General features: G+C 40.9%; 1 protein-coding gene and 1 long non-coding RNA gene across 3 annotated transcripts in view; one reads left to right on the top strand and one right to left on the bottom strand.

Annotated features, from left to right (window-relative positions):
• LOC140710779 (uncharacterized) overlaps positions 1–15,311 on the top strand; it is a 72,357-nt gene that overhangs the window by 33,741 nt on the left and 23,305 nt on the right. The window contains exon 5 of the long non-coding RNA XR_012091851.1: positions 2,820–2,907. This is a non-coding gene — a long non-coding RNA (uncharacterized lncRNA). The remainder of the gene's footprint in view (positions 1–2,819; positions 2,908–15,311) is intronic.
• RXFP2 (relaxin family peptide receptor 2) overlaps positions 12,949–15,311 on the bottom strand; it is a 72,126-nt gene continuing 69,763 nt past the window's right edge. For both annotated transcript variants that reach the window (XM_007960071.3, XM_073013207.1), the window contains one exon: positions 12,949–14,586. In XM_007960071.3, the coding sequence (XP_007958262.3) occupies positions 14,327–14,586 (260 nt within the window). In that variant the 3' untranslated portion in view covers positions 12,949–14,326. The remainder of the gene's footprint in view (positions 14,587–15,311) is intronic.

Here is a 15,311-nt window from a genome sequence, read left to right as displayed (position 1 = left end):
TTTCTCCTTCACTTATGAAACTTAGTTTGGCTGGATATAAAATTCTGGGTTTAAAATTCTTTTCTTTAAGAATGTTGAATATTGGCCCCCACTCTCTTCTGGCTTGAAGAGTTTCTGCCGAGAGATCTGCTGTTAGTCTGATGGGCTTCCCTTTGTGGGTAACCCGACCTTTCTCTCTGGCTGCCCTTAAGATTTTTTCCTTCATTTCAACTTTGGTGAATCTGGCAATTATGTGTCTTGGAGTTGCTCTTCTCGAGGAGTATCTTTGTGGCGTTCTCTGTATTTCCTGGATTTGAATGTTGGCCTGCCCTACTAGGTTGGGGAAGTTCTCCTGGATGATATCCTGAAGAGTGTTTTCCAACTTGGTTCCATTTTCCCCCTCACTTTCAGGCACCCCAATCAGACGTAGATTTGGTCTTTTTACATAATCCCATACTTCTTGCAGGCTTTGTTCATTTCTTTTTCTTCTTTTTTCTTTTGGTTTCTCTTCTCGCTTCATTTCATTCATTTGATCCTCCATCGCTGACATTCTTTCTTCCAGTTGATCGAGACGGTTACTGAAGCTTGTGCATTTGTCACGTATTTCTCGTGCCATGGTTTTCGTCTCTTTCATTTCGTTTGTGAGCTTCTCTGCATTAATTACTCTAGCCATCAATTCTTCCACTTTTTTTTCAAGATTTTTAGTTTCTTTGCGCTGGGTACGTAATTCCTCCTTTAGCTCTGAGAAATTTGATGGACTGAAGCCTTCTTCTCTCATCTCGTCGAAGTCATTCTCCGTCCAGCTTTGATCCGTTGCTGGCGATGAGCTGCGCTCCTTTGCTGGGGGAGATGCACTCTTATTTTTTGAATTTCCAGCTTTTCTGCCCTGCTTTTTCCCCATCTTTGTGGTTTTATCTGCCTCTGGTCTTTGATGATGGTGATGTACTGATGGGGTTTTGGTGTAGGTGTCCTTCCTGTTTGATAGCTTTCCTTCTAACAGTCAGGATCCTCAGCTGTAGGTTGTAGCTGTAGGAGATTGCTTGAGGTCCACTCCAGACCCTGTTTGCCTGGGTATCAGCAGCAGAGGCTGCAGAAGATAGAATATTTCTGAACAGTGAGTGTACCTGTCTGATTCTTGCTTTGGAATCTTCCTCTCAGGGGTGTACTCCACCCTGTGAGGTGTGGTGTGTCAGACTGCCCCTAGTGGGGGATGTCTCCCAGTTAGGCTACTCAGGGGTCAGGGACCCACTTGAGCAGGGAGTCTGTCCCTTCTCAGATCTCAACCTCCGTGTTGGGAGATCCACTGCTCTCTTCAAAGCTGTCAGACAGAGTCGTTTGCGTCTGCAGAGCTGCTGCGTTTGTTATTATTTACTGTGCCCTGTCCCCAGAGGTGGAGTCTACAGAGACAGGCAGGTTTCCTTGAGCTGCTGTGAGCTCCACCCAGTTCGAGCTTCCCAGCAGCTTTGTTTACCTACTTAAGCCTCAGCAATGGCGGGCGCCCCTCCCCCAGCCTCGCTGCTGCCTTGCTGGTAGATCACAGACTGCTGTGCTAGCAATGAGGGAGGCTCCGTGGGTGTGGGACACTCCCGGCCAGGTGTGGGATATGATCTCCTGGTGTGCCTGTCTGCTTAAAGCGCAGTATTGGGGTGGGAGTTACCCGATTTTCCAGGTGTTGTGTGTCTCAGTTCCCCTGGCTAGGAAAAGGGATTCCCTTCCCCCTTGCGCTTTCCAGGTGAGGCAATGCCTCGCCCTGCTTCAGCTCTCGCTGCTCGGGCTGCAGCAGCTGACCAGCACCGATCGTCTGGCACTCCCCAGTGAGATGAACCCAGTACCTCAGTTGAAAATGCAGAAATCGCCGGTCTTCTGTGTCGCTCGCGCTGGGAGTTGGAGACTGGAGCTGTTCCTATTCGGCCATCTTGCTCCGCCCCGAGTCTTTCTTCTATTTGATCAAGTTCTGCCACTGAAGCTCTCTATGGAATTTTTTTAGTTCAGTCATTGTATTCTTCAGCCCCAGAATTTATGTTTGACTTTTTATGGCTTCTATCTCTTTGGTGAACTTCTCATTTTGTTCATATATTATTTTCCTGATTTCATTTTGTTGTCTGTGTTCTAGTATCACTGACTGAACTTCTTTAAAATGATTGTTTTGAAATATTTGTCACATAGTTTCTAGGTCTCGAATTCTTTAGGGGTCAGTTACTAGTGCTTTATTTTGTTCCTTTGTTGGTATCAAGTTCCCTTGATTGTTTGTGATCATTGTGGATTTACGTTGGTGTCTGTACATTTGAGGAAGTAGGTATCTCTTGCAGTCTTTGCAACTGACTGCAGCGTGGAAAACTGTTTACAAATCAGCCTGTCCAGGGATTCAGGCTGGAACAGCTGGTGAGGCCTCTAAGCAGGTTTGCTGCTGAAGTCCTTGGGTAGACTGTCTTGGTGACTCATCTGTGGGCATTTGGGCCCTCTTCCTTGGTCCATAAGACGTGGGCCTGGTTCTGGGGCAGTCCTGGAGCCTCCATTTGTGGAAGGTGTCCTGGAGCTGAGGTAGGCTTGTATGGAGTCTGGGTGCTTAGGGGCCGGCCTGGGGGCGTTGTGGGGCTGGCCTGTTGTTGGAGTGGGCTTGGAGCTATAGGGGCTGGCCTGGCTCTAAGGTTCACCGGGGGTTGGTCTAGTCCTGTGGTCTGTGGCAAAGTTGGGTGATCAGTCTCCTTCCCCCACACAGATGGTATGTCTCTCTGTGCATGCTGCACAGGCTTGAGTCACGGGTGAATGATATGGGTAATATGAAACTGTCTTTCTTTCCCTCTTCAGTGTGTTTTTTCTTATTTCTGTGTTCCACACAGGTGCCATAACCTTTCACCTGGGTTCCTTAGCTCTTGTGAAGGTATCTTCATGCATGGATGGTAGTTCAAACTGATGTTTCTTTGAAAGGTAAGTGCTGAAAACGCCTATTCTGTGCTATCTTGTTAATGTCACTCCCAGATATTCGGGTTTTTAAGGCATTATTCACAGAGTTGTGTTCATTTTATGGTTTCAATTTCTTTTTTAATTCTTAAATATTCTTGAAGAATGTATTTTATAGATTTTAGCAGATATTTCTATTACCTGAAATTTTTTGTTTTGTTTTGATTTGGTTTTGGTTTTGATTCCCATCATAATTTTTATGTGTTTGTTGAATCTCACTTATGGTAGATTATTTCCTCAAGATTTACTAACTTGGGATTATGAATTGATCCTCTGTGAGACATTATCTGTGCAAGTCTGTAAAGGCTAATATAAGGATATAACATTCTGGACTAATATAAGGATATAACATTCTGGGAGGACTGAGTTGGGGATATGTGTTTTGGAGAAGATTATGTTTGCTTCTTCCAATTACAACAGAGGTATCATATTCTAAGATAAATTTTTAGGTAAATTTCTTGGCTTGGGAGTTTATAGACCACAGAAAGTCTAAATTTGTGGTACAAATCCAAATGGATGTCACACACACACATACATATATACACACATACTCATATATATGCATACATACTTTCTTAAAATATCTGAGCTTAGAAATAAGAATATAGGCCAGGCACAGTGGCTCACGCCTGTAGTCCCAGCACTTTGGGAGGCCGAGATGGGTAGATCTCTTGAGGTTAGGAGTTTGAGGCAAGCCTGGCCAGCGTGGCAAAACGTCATCTCTACAAAAAATTCAAAACTTAGCTGGGCGTAGTGGCAGGAGCAGTAATCTCAGCTACTTAGGAGGCTAAGGCATGAGAATCACTTGAACCTGGGAGGTGGAGGCACCCTGAGTGATGGTGAGTGAGACTCCATCTCCAAACAATGAAAAATAAATAAAATAGGAAAATAATCTTGTTAAAATTACATGTGAATTATAGAAAAATGGGTTCTGAGTAGAAAAGGATCTCTGCGATGACTGAAATTTATGAGATCAAGACGTATCTATCACTTGTTGAATAATTAATGAGTTTCAGGCTATGTGCTAGAGTATACTTGTTTACTTAAAACTTCCAGTAATTTTGTGAAGTGGTTATTATTTTTTATATTTTAAAGATGAATAAACTGAGAATAAGTGGTAGCATCAGGCTATTTTACTCAAATGTCACCTCTTACTGAATACATTCATTGCTGTTTCTCTTCCTCTGACAATAATTCTCTTACTTCCCTGATTTATTTTTTCCTTTAGAACTTCTCATCCTCTACTGTATTATAAATTTTCCTTTATTACTGTTTGTCCCACCTACTCCCCAAGAATGAAAGTTCCATTTAGACAGGTTTATGTTTTTACTGGTTTTTTTTATTACCTAGAATATTTAGTACTATAAATATAGTGAGTACTCAATAAATATTTGTGAATGAATGAATAATTCAAATGAGATGCTCTGTGCTTTTTTCTATACACATCCTACTTCTAAACTTTAATTTATGAATCTGCGACAACTGTTTGTCTTTAGTTCCTTAAAGGCCTTTAAAAATAGTGGGTTTTTTTTTTTTCAAGTTAACTGTGTTCTGAGAAGGTGAGGTTGCCAAATAAATTAATTCCAATGTGTGAAGTGTTTCTGTGTATGTTTGTGTCTGTGAAAGCACGCACTTGTAAATAAATAATGCTTGACTTCCAGCAAATTAAATGCTATTTGAAAGCATATGGCAATATATAAAGTACTGTTCAGGTGGGATGTATTGATATTATTATTCTGTTGCTATATGAGGGTTGTCAGCAAGTTAGACCCATGTTACCACGTTAGGGCACTTTTCGTAAGCCGAAAGCATAAAAATGAATGTTATCAATCAGTTTACTTTCTTATGTGCTCAATATAAGTGTCCATCTTACTTTTGGCTTCCATCCTGTCTTCATACTGCCTACACAGGGAAAGAGAGAGAACAATAGAAATATAGAGGTAGGACAGGGACCAGGAGGCGAGAAAGCAGACTTAGAGATAGATAAAGAGGTATGTATGTGTGTTTGTGTGTGTGTATAGTATGTGGTGAGAGAGCAAAAGAAAAAGGGTCAGAAATGTCAGCAAAGTATTTGAAAGAGAGAGTAGGAAGAAGATTAAAGATATTGCAATAAGAAAGAATGTGCTATGAATAAAATTGATAAGACTGGTAAACATGCAGGACTTAATATCTGAAGGCAAATCTACAGAAGTTCTACAGTTATCTTGCTATAGCTGTTGACTTAGTCTGTTTGTGTTGCTGTAAAGGAATACCTGATGCTGGGTAATGTGTAAAGAAAAGGGATTTATTTGGCTCACAGTTCTGCAGGCTGCACAAGAAGCATAGCACCAGCATCTGCTTCTGGTGAGGGCTTCAGGCTGTTTTCACTCCTAGTGGAAGGCAAAGGGGAGATGGTCTGTGCAGAAATCACATGGCAATAATGGAGGCAACAAGGGGAGGGAGGTGCCAGACTCTTTTAACAAAAAGCCCCTGTGAGAACAAATACAGTGAGAACTCACTATCTCAAGAATGGCACTAAGCAATTCATGAGAAATCCACCCTCATTACTCAGACTCCTCCCTTCAGGCCCCACCTCCAACACTGAGGATCAAATTTTAATATTAGACTTGACAGAGCCAAACAAAATGTGTACAAACCATAACATTCCACCCTTGGCCCCTAAATCTCACGTCTTTCTTATATTGCAAAATGCAATCATCCCATCCTAATAATCCTGGAAAGTCTTAATTTATTCCAGCATCAACTCAGAAATCCAAAGTCTCACCTGAGACTCAAGACAAGTTCCTTTCAGCTGTGAGCCAGTAATATCTAAATAAGGGTTTTACTCCCAAGGTACAATGGTGATACAGGCAGGAAAACAATGGTAGTACAGGAAAACAATCCCATTCCAAGAGGGAGAAACTGGCCAAAAGAAAAGGGTAACAGGCTCCCACACAAGTCTGAAACCCAGCAGGGCAGACATTAATCTCTAAATCTCCAAAATCATATTCCTTGTCTTCATGTCCCACATCTTAGGCACAGTGGTGTGAGGGGTGGGTTCCCAAGGCCTTGGGCAGCCTCATCCCCAAGGCTTTGCTGGGCAGAACCCATGTGGCTGCTGTCACGGGTTGGAGTTTAATGCTTGTTACTTTTTTAGGCTGAGATTGCATCATGTTGGTGACTCCATAATTCTGGGGTCTGGAGTGCTGTGGCCCTGCTTTCATGGCTCCATTAGGCAGTGCCTTGGTAAAGTGCTCTCTGCAGAGCTCCAACTCCACATTTATGCTCTGCATTGCCTTGGTTGAGTCTCTCTGTGGGGGCTCCACACCTGCAGTAGGCTTCTGCCTGAGCATCCAGACTTTTAGATACATCCTCTGAAATCTAGGTGGAAGCTGCCAAGCCTCCCCAACTCTTACATTCTGCACACCTTCAGACTTAACAGCACGTGGAAGATGCCAAGGCTTCCAGCTGGAGTGGCAGACCAAGTAGCATCTGGGGCCTTTTGAGCTGTGGCAGAGATTCAGGGAATATGCTTCAGAGGTCAGCAGCACCTCAGGCCATTTCCCCAAAACCATTCTGTCCTCCTAGGCCTCTGGAGCTGTGATGGGAGGGGCAGCCTCAAATATTTCTGAAATAATTTTGGGTCCTTTTTCCCATTGTCTTTACTATAAGCACCTGGCTACATTTTATCCACACTAATTGCTCTAGCAAGTGGTTGCTCTGCAGCATCTTTGGATTCCTCATCTGAAAATATTCTTTCCTTTTTGAACATGCAGCCAGTCTTTGAACTTTCCAATTTTTATGCTCTGCTTTCTTTTTAATGATAAGTTTGAACTTTAGTTCATTCCTTTACTCTTATGTCTGATTGTAAGCTGTTAAAAGCAGCCATGCCACCCCTTGAATGCTTTGCTGCTTAGAAAATTCTGCTGCCAGATACTCTAAGACATCACTCTTAAGTTTGACCTTCCACAAAACCCAAGGGGACAAACACCATGCAGCAAGTTCTTTGCCAGGTGTAACGAGGGTGACTTTTGCTCTAGAGCCCAATAAGTTTCTCATTTCCATCTGAGACTTCCTCAGTATAACCTTTTCTGCCTATATTTCTATCAGCATTTTGGTCACTACCATTTAACCAGTGTCTAGGAAGTTCCAAACTTTCCCTTGTCTTTTTATCTGCTTCTAAGCTTTGTAAACTCTTCCAACCACTGCCTATTACCTACTTCCAAAATGGCTTCCACATTTTCTTGTATCGTTATAGCAACACTCCACTCTTCAGTACCAGTTCTGTTTTAGCCCACTTATGTTGCTATAAAGGAATACCTGAGGCTGGGTAATTTGTAAAGAAAAGCGGTTTATTTGGCTCACCATTCTGCAGGCTGTACAAGAAACATGGCAGCAGCATCTGCTTCTGGGGAGGAACTCAGCCTGCTTCCAGTCATTGTGGAACATGAAGGGGAGCTGACATATGCCAAAATCACATGGCAAGAGTAAAGGCAAGCGGAGGTGCCAGACACTTTAAAAATAAGCAGCTCTTGTGGGAACTAATAGAGCAGGAACTTACCCACTTGAGAGAATGGCAATAAACCATGCATGAGGGATCTGCCCCCATAATCTAAAGACCTCCTGCCAGAGCCTGTCTTCAACATTAGGGATCACATATCAACATGAGACTTGGTGGGGCCAAACAAACCATATTCAAACCATAGCAGTTGTTTTCTTGAGATGTGACTTTACCTGCCCTTGGAGACAATCTTGTTGGATAGCGTATCTGGCTCCAAGTGGCTTCACAAGGCTCATTTGTTGAATGAGTAAATGAATGAGTAGATGACAACAGAATTTTAGATGATTGCATTTTGGTGGGATTCACTTTCTTGAAAATCTTATTACTTTTGAGTTATGTATTCTGTCCAACCCTTTTCTTATTGACTTACAAATAGCAGGGCTGGGTAGAAATAAGAAATTCAAAGGAAGTGAGGAACCAAGAATATGTAAGGGAGAGCATGAAATGCAGAAGGTTGGATGATGACAACCAAAAGATTTTCTGTTTCAAAGCAATGGACTAATCCAGCACTCTAAGGTTATTGCCTGTGACATAAAAACCAGAAAGATGCATCAGCTAATACCACTGCCTAAAACAACCATCAAGTTAATTGAGGTTTTTACTGCACTACTCAGTGCTTCTTCAGTAGGGTCTGTGAAACTTTTCCTTAAGATCACCTTCTATATTTCATGCTTTTAGTTGACATGTTTATGCCTTATGATTTGGTCCAGGAAAAAAATAAAGAAACAATGAGAAGTTTATGTAAGCTGAGATCTTGGACTGAAAATAACAGAATTGAGAGGAAATGTGTATATGGACCCACTAGGGTTCTCATCTCTGCTCTCCAGCCTGGGCCACTTATTTATTTTAACCTTTTGGAATTTTCTGTCCTGTTTAATAAAAATCCCCCCTCCCAAATTTAGGTGGGTCTTGAACCCATTTGTTAAATATATAAAAATCTATCGCTTTTAGATGCATTTGTGAGAATATCCTATTCTCATCAGGGAGGATAGAAATTTCAACAACATTATTATATACATATATATAATTTTTTTTTTTTGAGATAAAGTTTCACTCTTGTTGCCCAGGCTGGAGTGCAATGGCATGATCTCGGCTTACTACTACCTCTGCCTCCCAGGTTCAAGTGATTCTCTTGCCTCAGCCTCCCGAGTATCTGGGATTACAGGTGCCTGCCACCAGGCCTGGCTAATTTTTGTATTTTTAGTAGAGATGAGGTTTCACCATGTTGACCAGGCTGGTTTCAAACTCCTGACCTCAGGTGATCCAACTGCCTTGGCCTCCCAAAGTGCTGGGATTGTAGATGTGAACCACTGCGCCCAGCCATAAATACTTTTGGGCCAGGGTTTCACTTTGTCACTCAGGCTGGAGTACAGTGGTACCATCATGGCTCACTGCAGCCTCGACCTCCTGGGCTCAGGTGATCCTTCCACCTCAGCCTCCTGGGTAGCTGGGACTATGGGGGGTGAGCACCACGCTGTCTAATTTTTTTTTTTTTTTTTTTGTATTTTTTTTGTAGAGATAGGGTTTCACCATGTTGCCTAGGGTGGTCTTGAACTCCTGGGCTCATGCGATCCACCCACCTTGGCCTTCCAAAGTGCTGGGATTACAGGCGCTAGCCGCCGCATCCCTGCCTCAGTAAAACTTATTGTATAATTTGTGGATCAGATTAAAAAGTGAATGTCAAGATTTAGTAAGAAAAGTCAAAATAAGCTCACTCTAGTTGTATTTATTTTTTAAAACAGAGTTTTTTTTACAAATGAACTTATCTATGACAGCCTTAGACAGGTTGAAGTCAGGGAGATCTGTACGGAGGGCAAAGATCAGGGAGCCCAGAGTAAAACTCCAGAAATGTCTACATAAGTTTAAGGGCCAAGAGGAGAAAGAGGGAAGTCCATAAAGATGTGCGAAGGAAGAGCCAGGGAAGTGGTTCAGAACAGAAATGAATGGTATCCTTCATTCCAAGAGAGGAGTTTAGAGATTGAGAAAATGGACATCAAGTGACTAATTCTCCAGGGAGGTGAAGTAGCTGAAGAAAGGAAAATACTCATTGGACTGTCGTCCTGGTAACCTTAAGGAGGACAACAGGCTCCCACACAAGTCTGAAACCCAGCAGGGCAGACATTAATCTTCAGCGTGGTGTGGTGGTGTGGTGAGTGTGGAAGCCGCATTCAGTTGGTTGAGAAGTCAAAGTGAGGTAAGATGTTGATGACAAAGAGCTTATCATTATTTCAAAATGTTTAGCTGTAAAGAGCATTTGAGAACAAGACAGAAGCTATAAGAGGGTGTTGGGTGGTAGGAATTTCTTTTTAGGTGTGAGATATTTGAGCATCAAGAGCTGAGGGGAAAGGGTGAGTAGGGAGGAAGAGAAGTTGATGATACACAGGAAAGAGTGTGTTGCTGATGGTGCAAGACTTGAGGTAGGCATCAACCTTGGTTAAGAACCACATGTTCTATCCTGGTTCTATGGGGAAATTAAACAGTTACCTCTTTATCCTACAACACTTTTTCCAGGATATACCCACTCATACATACTAGACATCCCTGTGCATTTACGTCTGGTTTAGCGAATAATGTAGGCAGTAGTAGACCTACACTTATGTGAAGAGACCAGTCTGTGATCTGTGGTAAAACGATTGCATGTTATCTTCCTGATCTCTGCATTCCTAAATTTTGCCAGCAATAGGTAACCTAATTTTTACGTGGTACTTACTGTTGCTCTTTGGCAAGCTGCCATGGTTTAGAAACGCTTCATTGTCTGCGGTTTGCTTCAGCTTTCTTTTCACAGCAGAATGGGGTCCTGTAAGCCTCCCCTCAAAGGACTGGATTTCTGAACATTGGTGCCCTTTGCATTGACACTTTGTGAACAATGTGTAATATCCCAGGGGAATTGAGAATGGAATGATCTTTGCACTTGATGTAAATTTTTAGATGCTTACCACTTGGACCTTCAACATGTGGTTTTATCCACAAAACAGATTTTGAGAGACAGGGGACCAGACATCTGTTTATGTGATTTGATCTTAAGGAAACTCAATTACAGATAAGTGAAGAGACATAAAGATATTTGTCTGAGGTCATGTAAGCAGTTGATGGTTGAACTAAACCTACAGCTCCAGCCCCCTGACTTTTGACCTCTATTTCCTTGCCTTAAATGTATGTTGCCTATAGCAGGAAAGGGTATGGTTTCCATTAAAAATCATTGCTGAATCAAACACCCTAGCATCATGAATTCAGAAATTTGTGAAACCAGTAAAAGCATTATCGATTCTCAGGTGGTCTAGAAGTAATTTCTTCTTATATTGAAGCCACTTGTGAGCTTATAACTCCAAGTAGTTATGAGTTTGCTTAGAGCTTAGAGGTAAGAAATGTCACCATGGGCTTCAGACAGCAGAAGGTTCACATTTCTGGATGTGCAGTTTTGTAACTTGGCCTTGCTGTTCACGATTTCTTCATTTGTAATTTATTTCTCCCATATGTGGGATGTGGGGAAATATCCTGAAGACAATTCTAATGAAATACATTGAGTAATAGGTTCTATTAATTTATAGGGATTTAGGAAGTATTTCTCAAGGACTTTGAAGTCTCCTACTGAAAAGCCCTTTAGAAAGAGAATAGTCTAATTTCATTTCATTTTCCTGGCTCAAAAATGAAAATGATCATTACTAAATATGCATCTTACATCTTGCATAAACAGAATGTCAGAAAACTGACATATAAACAGGCAAATATATAAGCAGATAAATATTGAGATCTTTGTAATGGCTCTCCCTTTCTTTATTCACGAGGGCAAGGGAATAAGGAAATACAAATTCTTATCTTTAATATTTTGTTTCTTGAGTGAAGTTGTCTAAGGCAACTTTGTATATGCCCATGTATGCTACATTGAAAACAATGAAAAAGAAATGTGCCTTACATGTATTTCTGGTTAATTTTGGAAGATTTCTGTCAGCTCTCCTTGGGACGTTTATAAAATAATAGGTTAGATATGATTGGCGACACACTATGTTTTCTCCTTTCTATCACATGCACTCTTGGGAGCTCTGTATTGCTTATTAACTTGAGGATAGTAAAGTAAGTCTTTGCTTCAGGTGAGAGAAAGTCTTGAAAATGTAGCATGAGCAAATCTGTAGCAAATCACCAAATATGAACTCAGTTTGGCACCAGGGTCATCCTTAAGAGATAAATCTTGGGGTGATGGACTTGCTTTTGTGGCTTCATGATGCAGTGGAGACCTGCCGAATGGAGCTGCAGACCTGGGGTGGAGGGTAGGGTTGGAGAAAGGTGATAGTGCTACCTGTACATAAAGCTCAAATCAATGTAATTTCTCCTAAAGCTCCTGACCATCGAGAGGCATTTCAGCAACTGCAGTTGACATGAACTCTTTTGATAGAATAGTTTATGTCGATTGCAATTTCTGAAATAGCCTATTGAATGGAAAAAAAAAAAAAAGCTATGAAAGCTATGAACAAAAGCCTCTAGGATGAAACAAAGCTATGTAAACAATCTTACCGATGTCTAATACAAATAAAACACATACCCTTTTTCTGTACACTCGTCTGAAGCTGCGTATTGACTTTTTAGGGTATTTTTTTCTTATCTTCTTCAAGACATCAGTCTTATACAGATGCATAGTTAGGATGTGGAGCAGATGATTTGCCCACACTCTCTCCCACTCAGAGATGGCACCGTCTATGGCCTCTTAAATTCTGCACTGACATTTAATTGATGTTTATATTGTCATGGAAAATGGTTCATGAACACAAGTGATATTTTCATAACCACACAGAAATACCGTGTTTAGAAAGCAGGCTTGGCCTAGCACAAAAGTTCTCACTCAATCCAGATTAAAGACTATTATTTGCTAAAATAATACATATTTCTAATGCTTTTCTACTTGTAGAGCAGTACAGAATAAGACTGTAAATCACCAAGCTATCAGATATGAAGTGCATGCTATTTGTTGGCATGTTGCTGACCTATGCAGAGCTTCCGTTTTTCCATACAGCTGCCACCTTCCCCAAAGCATCTGGCCGTGTGCCTCTTGTCATGCCCACTCACTGCTCTACAGCAAAGTGTGGGCTCTTACAAACCATGGTTCCCAAAGACTTGGTTCATGGACCACGGATGATGCTTTTCAAGAACGGGAGACACATATTGGTGCTAAAATTACAATACTGTAGGCTCAGGGTCTACCCCTTATTTATGCTCCTGGTATTAGAAAATGTATTAGGAAATAAATCATAAGATGATCAAGGACTGGCAAAGACATTTAATAAAATGTCAGCAAACCTGGAAAACAAGTGAGGATGCAATTCATCATACTGAAGAGACAAGATGGAGAAAAATTTAAAGCTGTAAGGGAAAGGGCAGCATAGTCAATGAGTGGGAACATTATTTCTAGAATCCTAATGAAAATAGTTTATTATACATGAGAAATATCTTACTTGATCAAAATGAAGGAACTCAGGTTATGATTTTAGTCAATAGTGAGTAGGAACAAGTAAATTACCAGAATGGCTGGGACCCATGAACTCTGCATTTCTTTCTCTTCTGGATGCTACTGGATAAAGGGTGTCCATTTAATATGTAACAGGAGGTGTTGTGCTGGTCTTAGTCAGCTGCTTACATTTTATCTCATTAAAGGAACTCAGAATGAAGTGAACAGTGAAGAAATTAAGTAACTGCCTCATACTGTGGCAAAAGGGGAAGAGAAAGAAAAATGTAGGATGTGTCTTGTGAACTGAAACACTGTGTTTCCTGGCTGTATTCTTTATCAGGAGAAACATGCTTAACAGTCAATAAACCCCATCCATGGTCTTTGTTAAGCTTAAAATAGTAGATGGACAAATGCAAAACGTAATTTTATTTACCCGATTCTCATTTTCACATATAATTTTTTTCAGTTTCGTTTTCAAAAAACAACCCCAAACTTAGTTGTTTTTTTTCTTAAAAACAATGAGAACAAAACCAATGTGAGTATGCAAACAGTCCCAAATAAAACCACAATTCTTGAATCCCCTTTAACACTTCTTATCTGCATATTTTATGAAAGCAGAACTTGCCAGCAATAGGGATACTGCTCTAAATAAATGATACTTTAAGAATATTAAAGTGTAGTTTTTGGCAGTGAAGCTGTCCAATTTTGCTTTGTACCCTGGGCAACCTTAATAAAAATATCTTAAGAATTCATCTCTTCTGACATTAAATAAAATCCAAAAGGTGAATGGTATTAGGCTTCACCAGTGTGACTCTCTGAAGCCTAATACTTCAGAGTCATAGACATGGTAACCTGATCTGAAGTTCTGTTTTCAAAGTGCCTACTCCACCGGCCTTCACAGAGGAGGACTTCGGGTAGATGAATGTTTTGGAAATCCTTTGCTATCAGTCCAGCAGGATGCTGATGGTTTTATTTGATATTGAAAAAGCAAGGAAAGAGATGTTAGACTTCTGTTATTATGGCCACGCTGGAATCAGATGTTGTGAGTGTTTCTATTTCAGGGACAGTGCAACCCAATGTGAAAGACCACACAGTGCCAACCTGTGGTCATTTGTTGGTGGGTTGTGATGGTTAGCTAGAGATCAGCCACACCTCAACCCATTATATACAAATTCACATGTGCTTTTCAGGCATGTCGGGTGAGGAGAGGAACCTTTGGTGCTGTCCTCAGCACGATTGGTAGATAGTACAGCTGCCACTGGAGTGCAGTGACAGGAGCCATTCTGCTGTGCTTTCTGTGCAGAAAGGCTTGCCGTTGGTAAAGATGAAAAGCATTGCAGATATCATCTTCCAAAAGCTGTCCCCTGTTTTAGGTAGTCCACTGAAAGTCCAGTGATCCAAAATGATTGCTAGGAAACTGGTTTCATTATACTGTCTCCAAGTGTTATTTTGTTCAAAACCCCAAGTTTCAGGGAAGAGGAGTCATCTGTCCACACAATGGATGTAGATAAACTTTTTTTTTTAATTTTGAAAATTGATTTCCTCCGATGTTTGTGCAGCAGCTGTTTCAACTTGTCCTTAAAAAAGCTGGTTGTGAGAGTATAGAGGATCGGATTCAAAGCACTGTTAACTGGAAGGAAAAAAATCACTATCCAGGAAGTCATTGTATCTGGAAAAGGAAGCAAAGTGTGAAAAAAAAGTTGAAGTTTTAAATAGACATAACATACAAATAACACTTTGCAGTCAATGCTATTTATGAGAGGGAGACATAGTACATTTTAAGTTTTCTCTCACCTGAAGGAAAATCTCTTTGTGGGAAGAGCACAGAAGCTATGAATTCAAGGTCTTAATGATTTAACTTTTCTGAGTTTCAGTAAATAATGTGAAGGTCATTGTGATATTAAGAGGAAATATGTGAAAACATTTTGTAAACCATAAATTGCTGTATAATGCATTTTTTTCCTATTTTATCACCTTCCTTTATAGGAAAATAAAAAAATAAAGAAATAATCTTTAGTCAATAGAGTGGGGTTCAGGAAACTTCTGGTCCAAGAGCCAGATCTGACCTTGGTCTTATCTCCATCCAGTTCTCAAAGCTTATTGCCCTGCCCTGGTGTTGTGGTTATCCTTTTATCCTATTAAAAGCTTTGAAGAGCGAAGAGGAATGCATCCCCTAAACTTGATGAAATTCTCTTGTGTGCAACCCTACAAATGCTAATAGAATATTCAGGGAAAGAGGTCACAAGAAGTTCTTTGTGAGGTGAAATTTGGAATGATAGTGTCCTTCCTGAGGGCATCATTTCATTTGCTTGGTTAGCATGAAATGCATCTTTCCCTTTACCCGTGGCCTAATCCTGTGGTCAGACACTTAACTAGGTGAGTGTGAGCGAATCA

The sequence above is a fragment of the Chlorocebus sabaeus genome, chromosome 3, assembly GCF_047675955.1.
Source record: "Chlorocebus sabaeus isolate Y175 chromosome 3, mChlSab1.0.hap1, whole genome shotgun sequence".
NCBI lineage: Eukaryota > Metazoa > Chordata > Mammalia > Primates > Cercopithecidae > Chlorocebus > Chlorocebus sabaeus.
The sequence above is the reverse complement of the archived record's forward strand: the minus strand, read 5'-3'. Positions and strand labels throughout refer to the sequence as shown.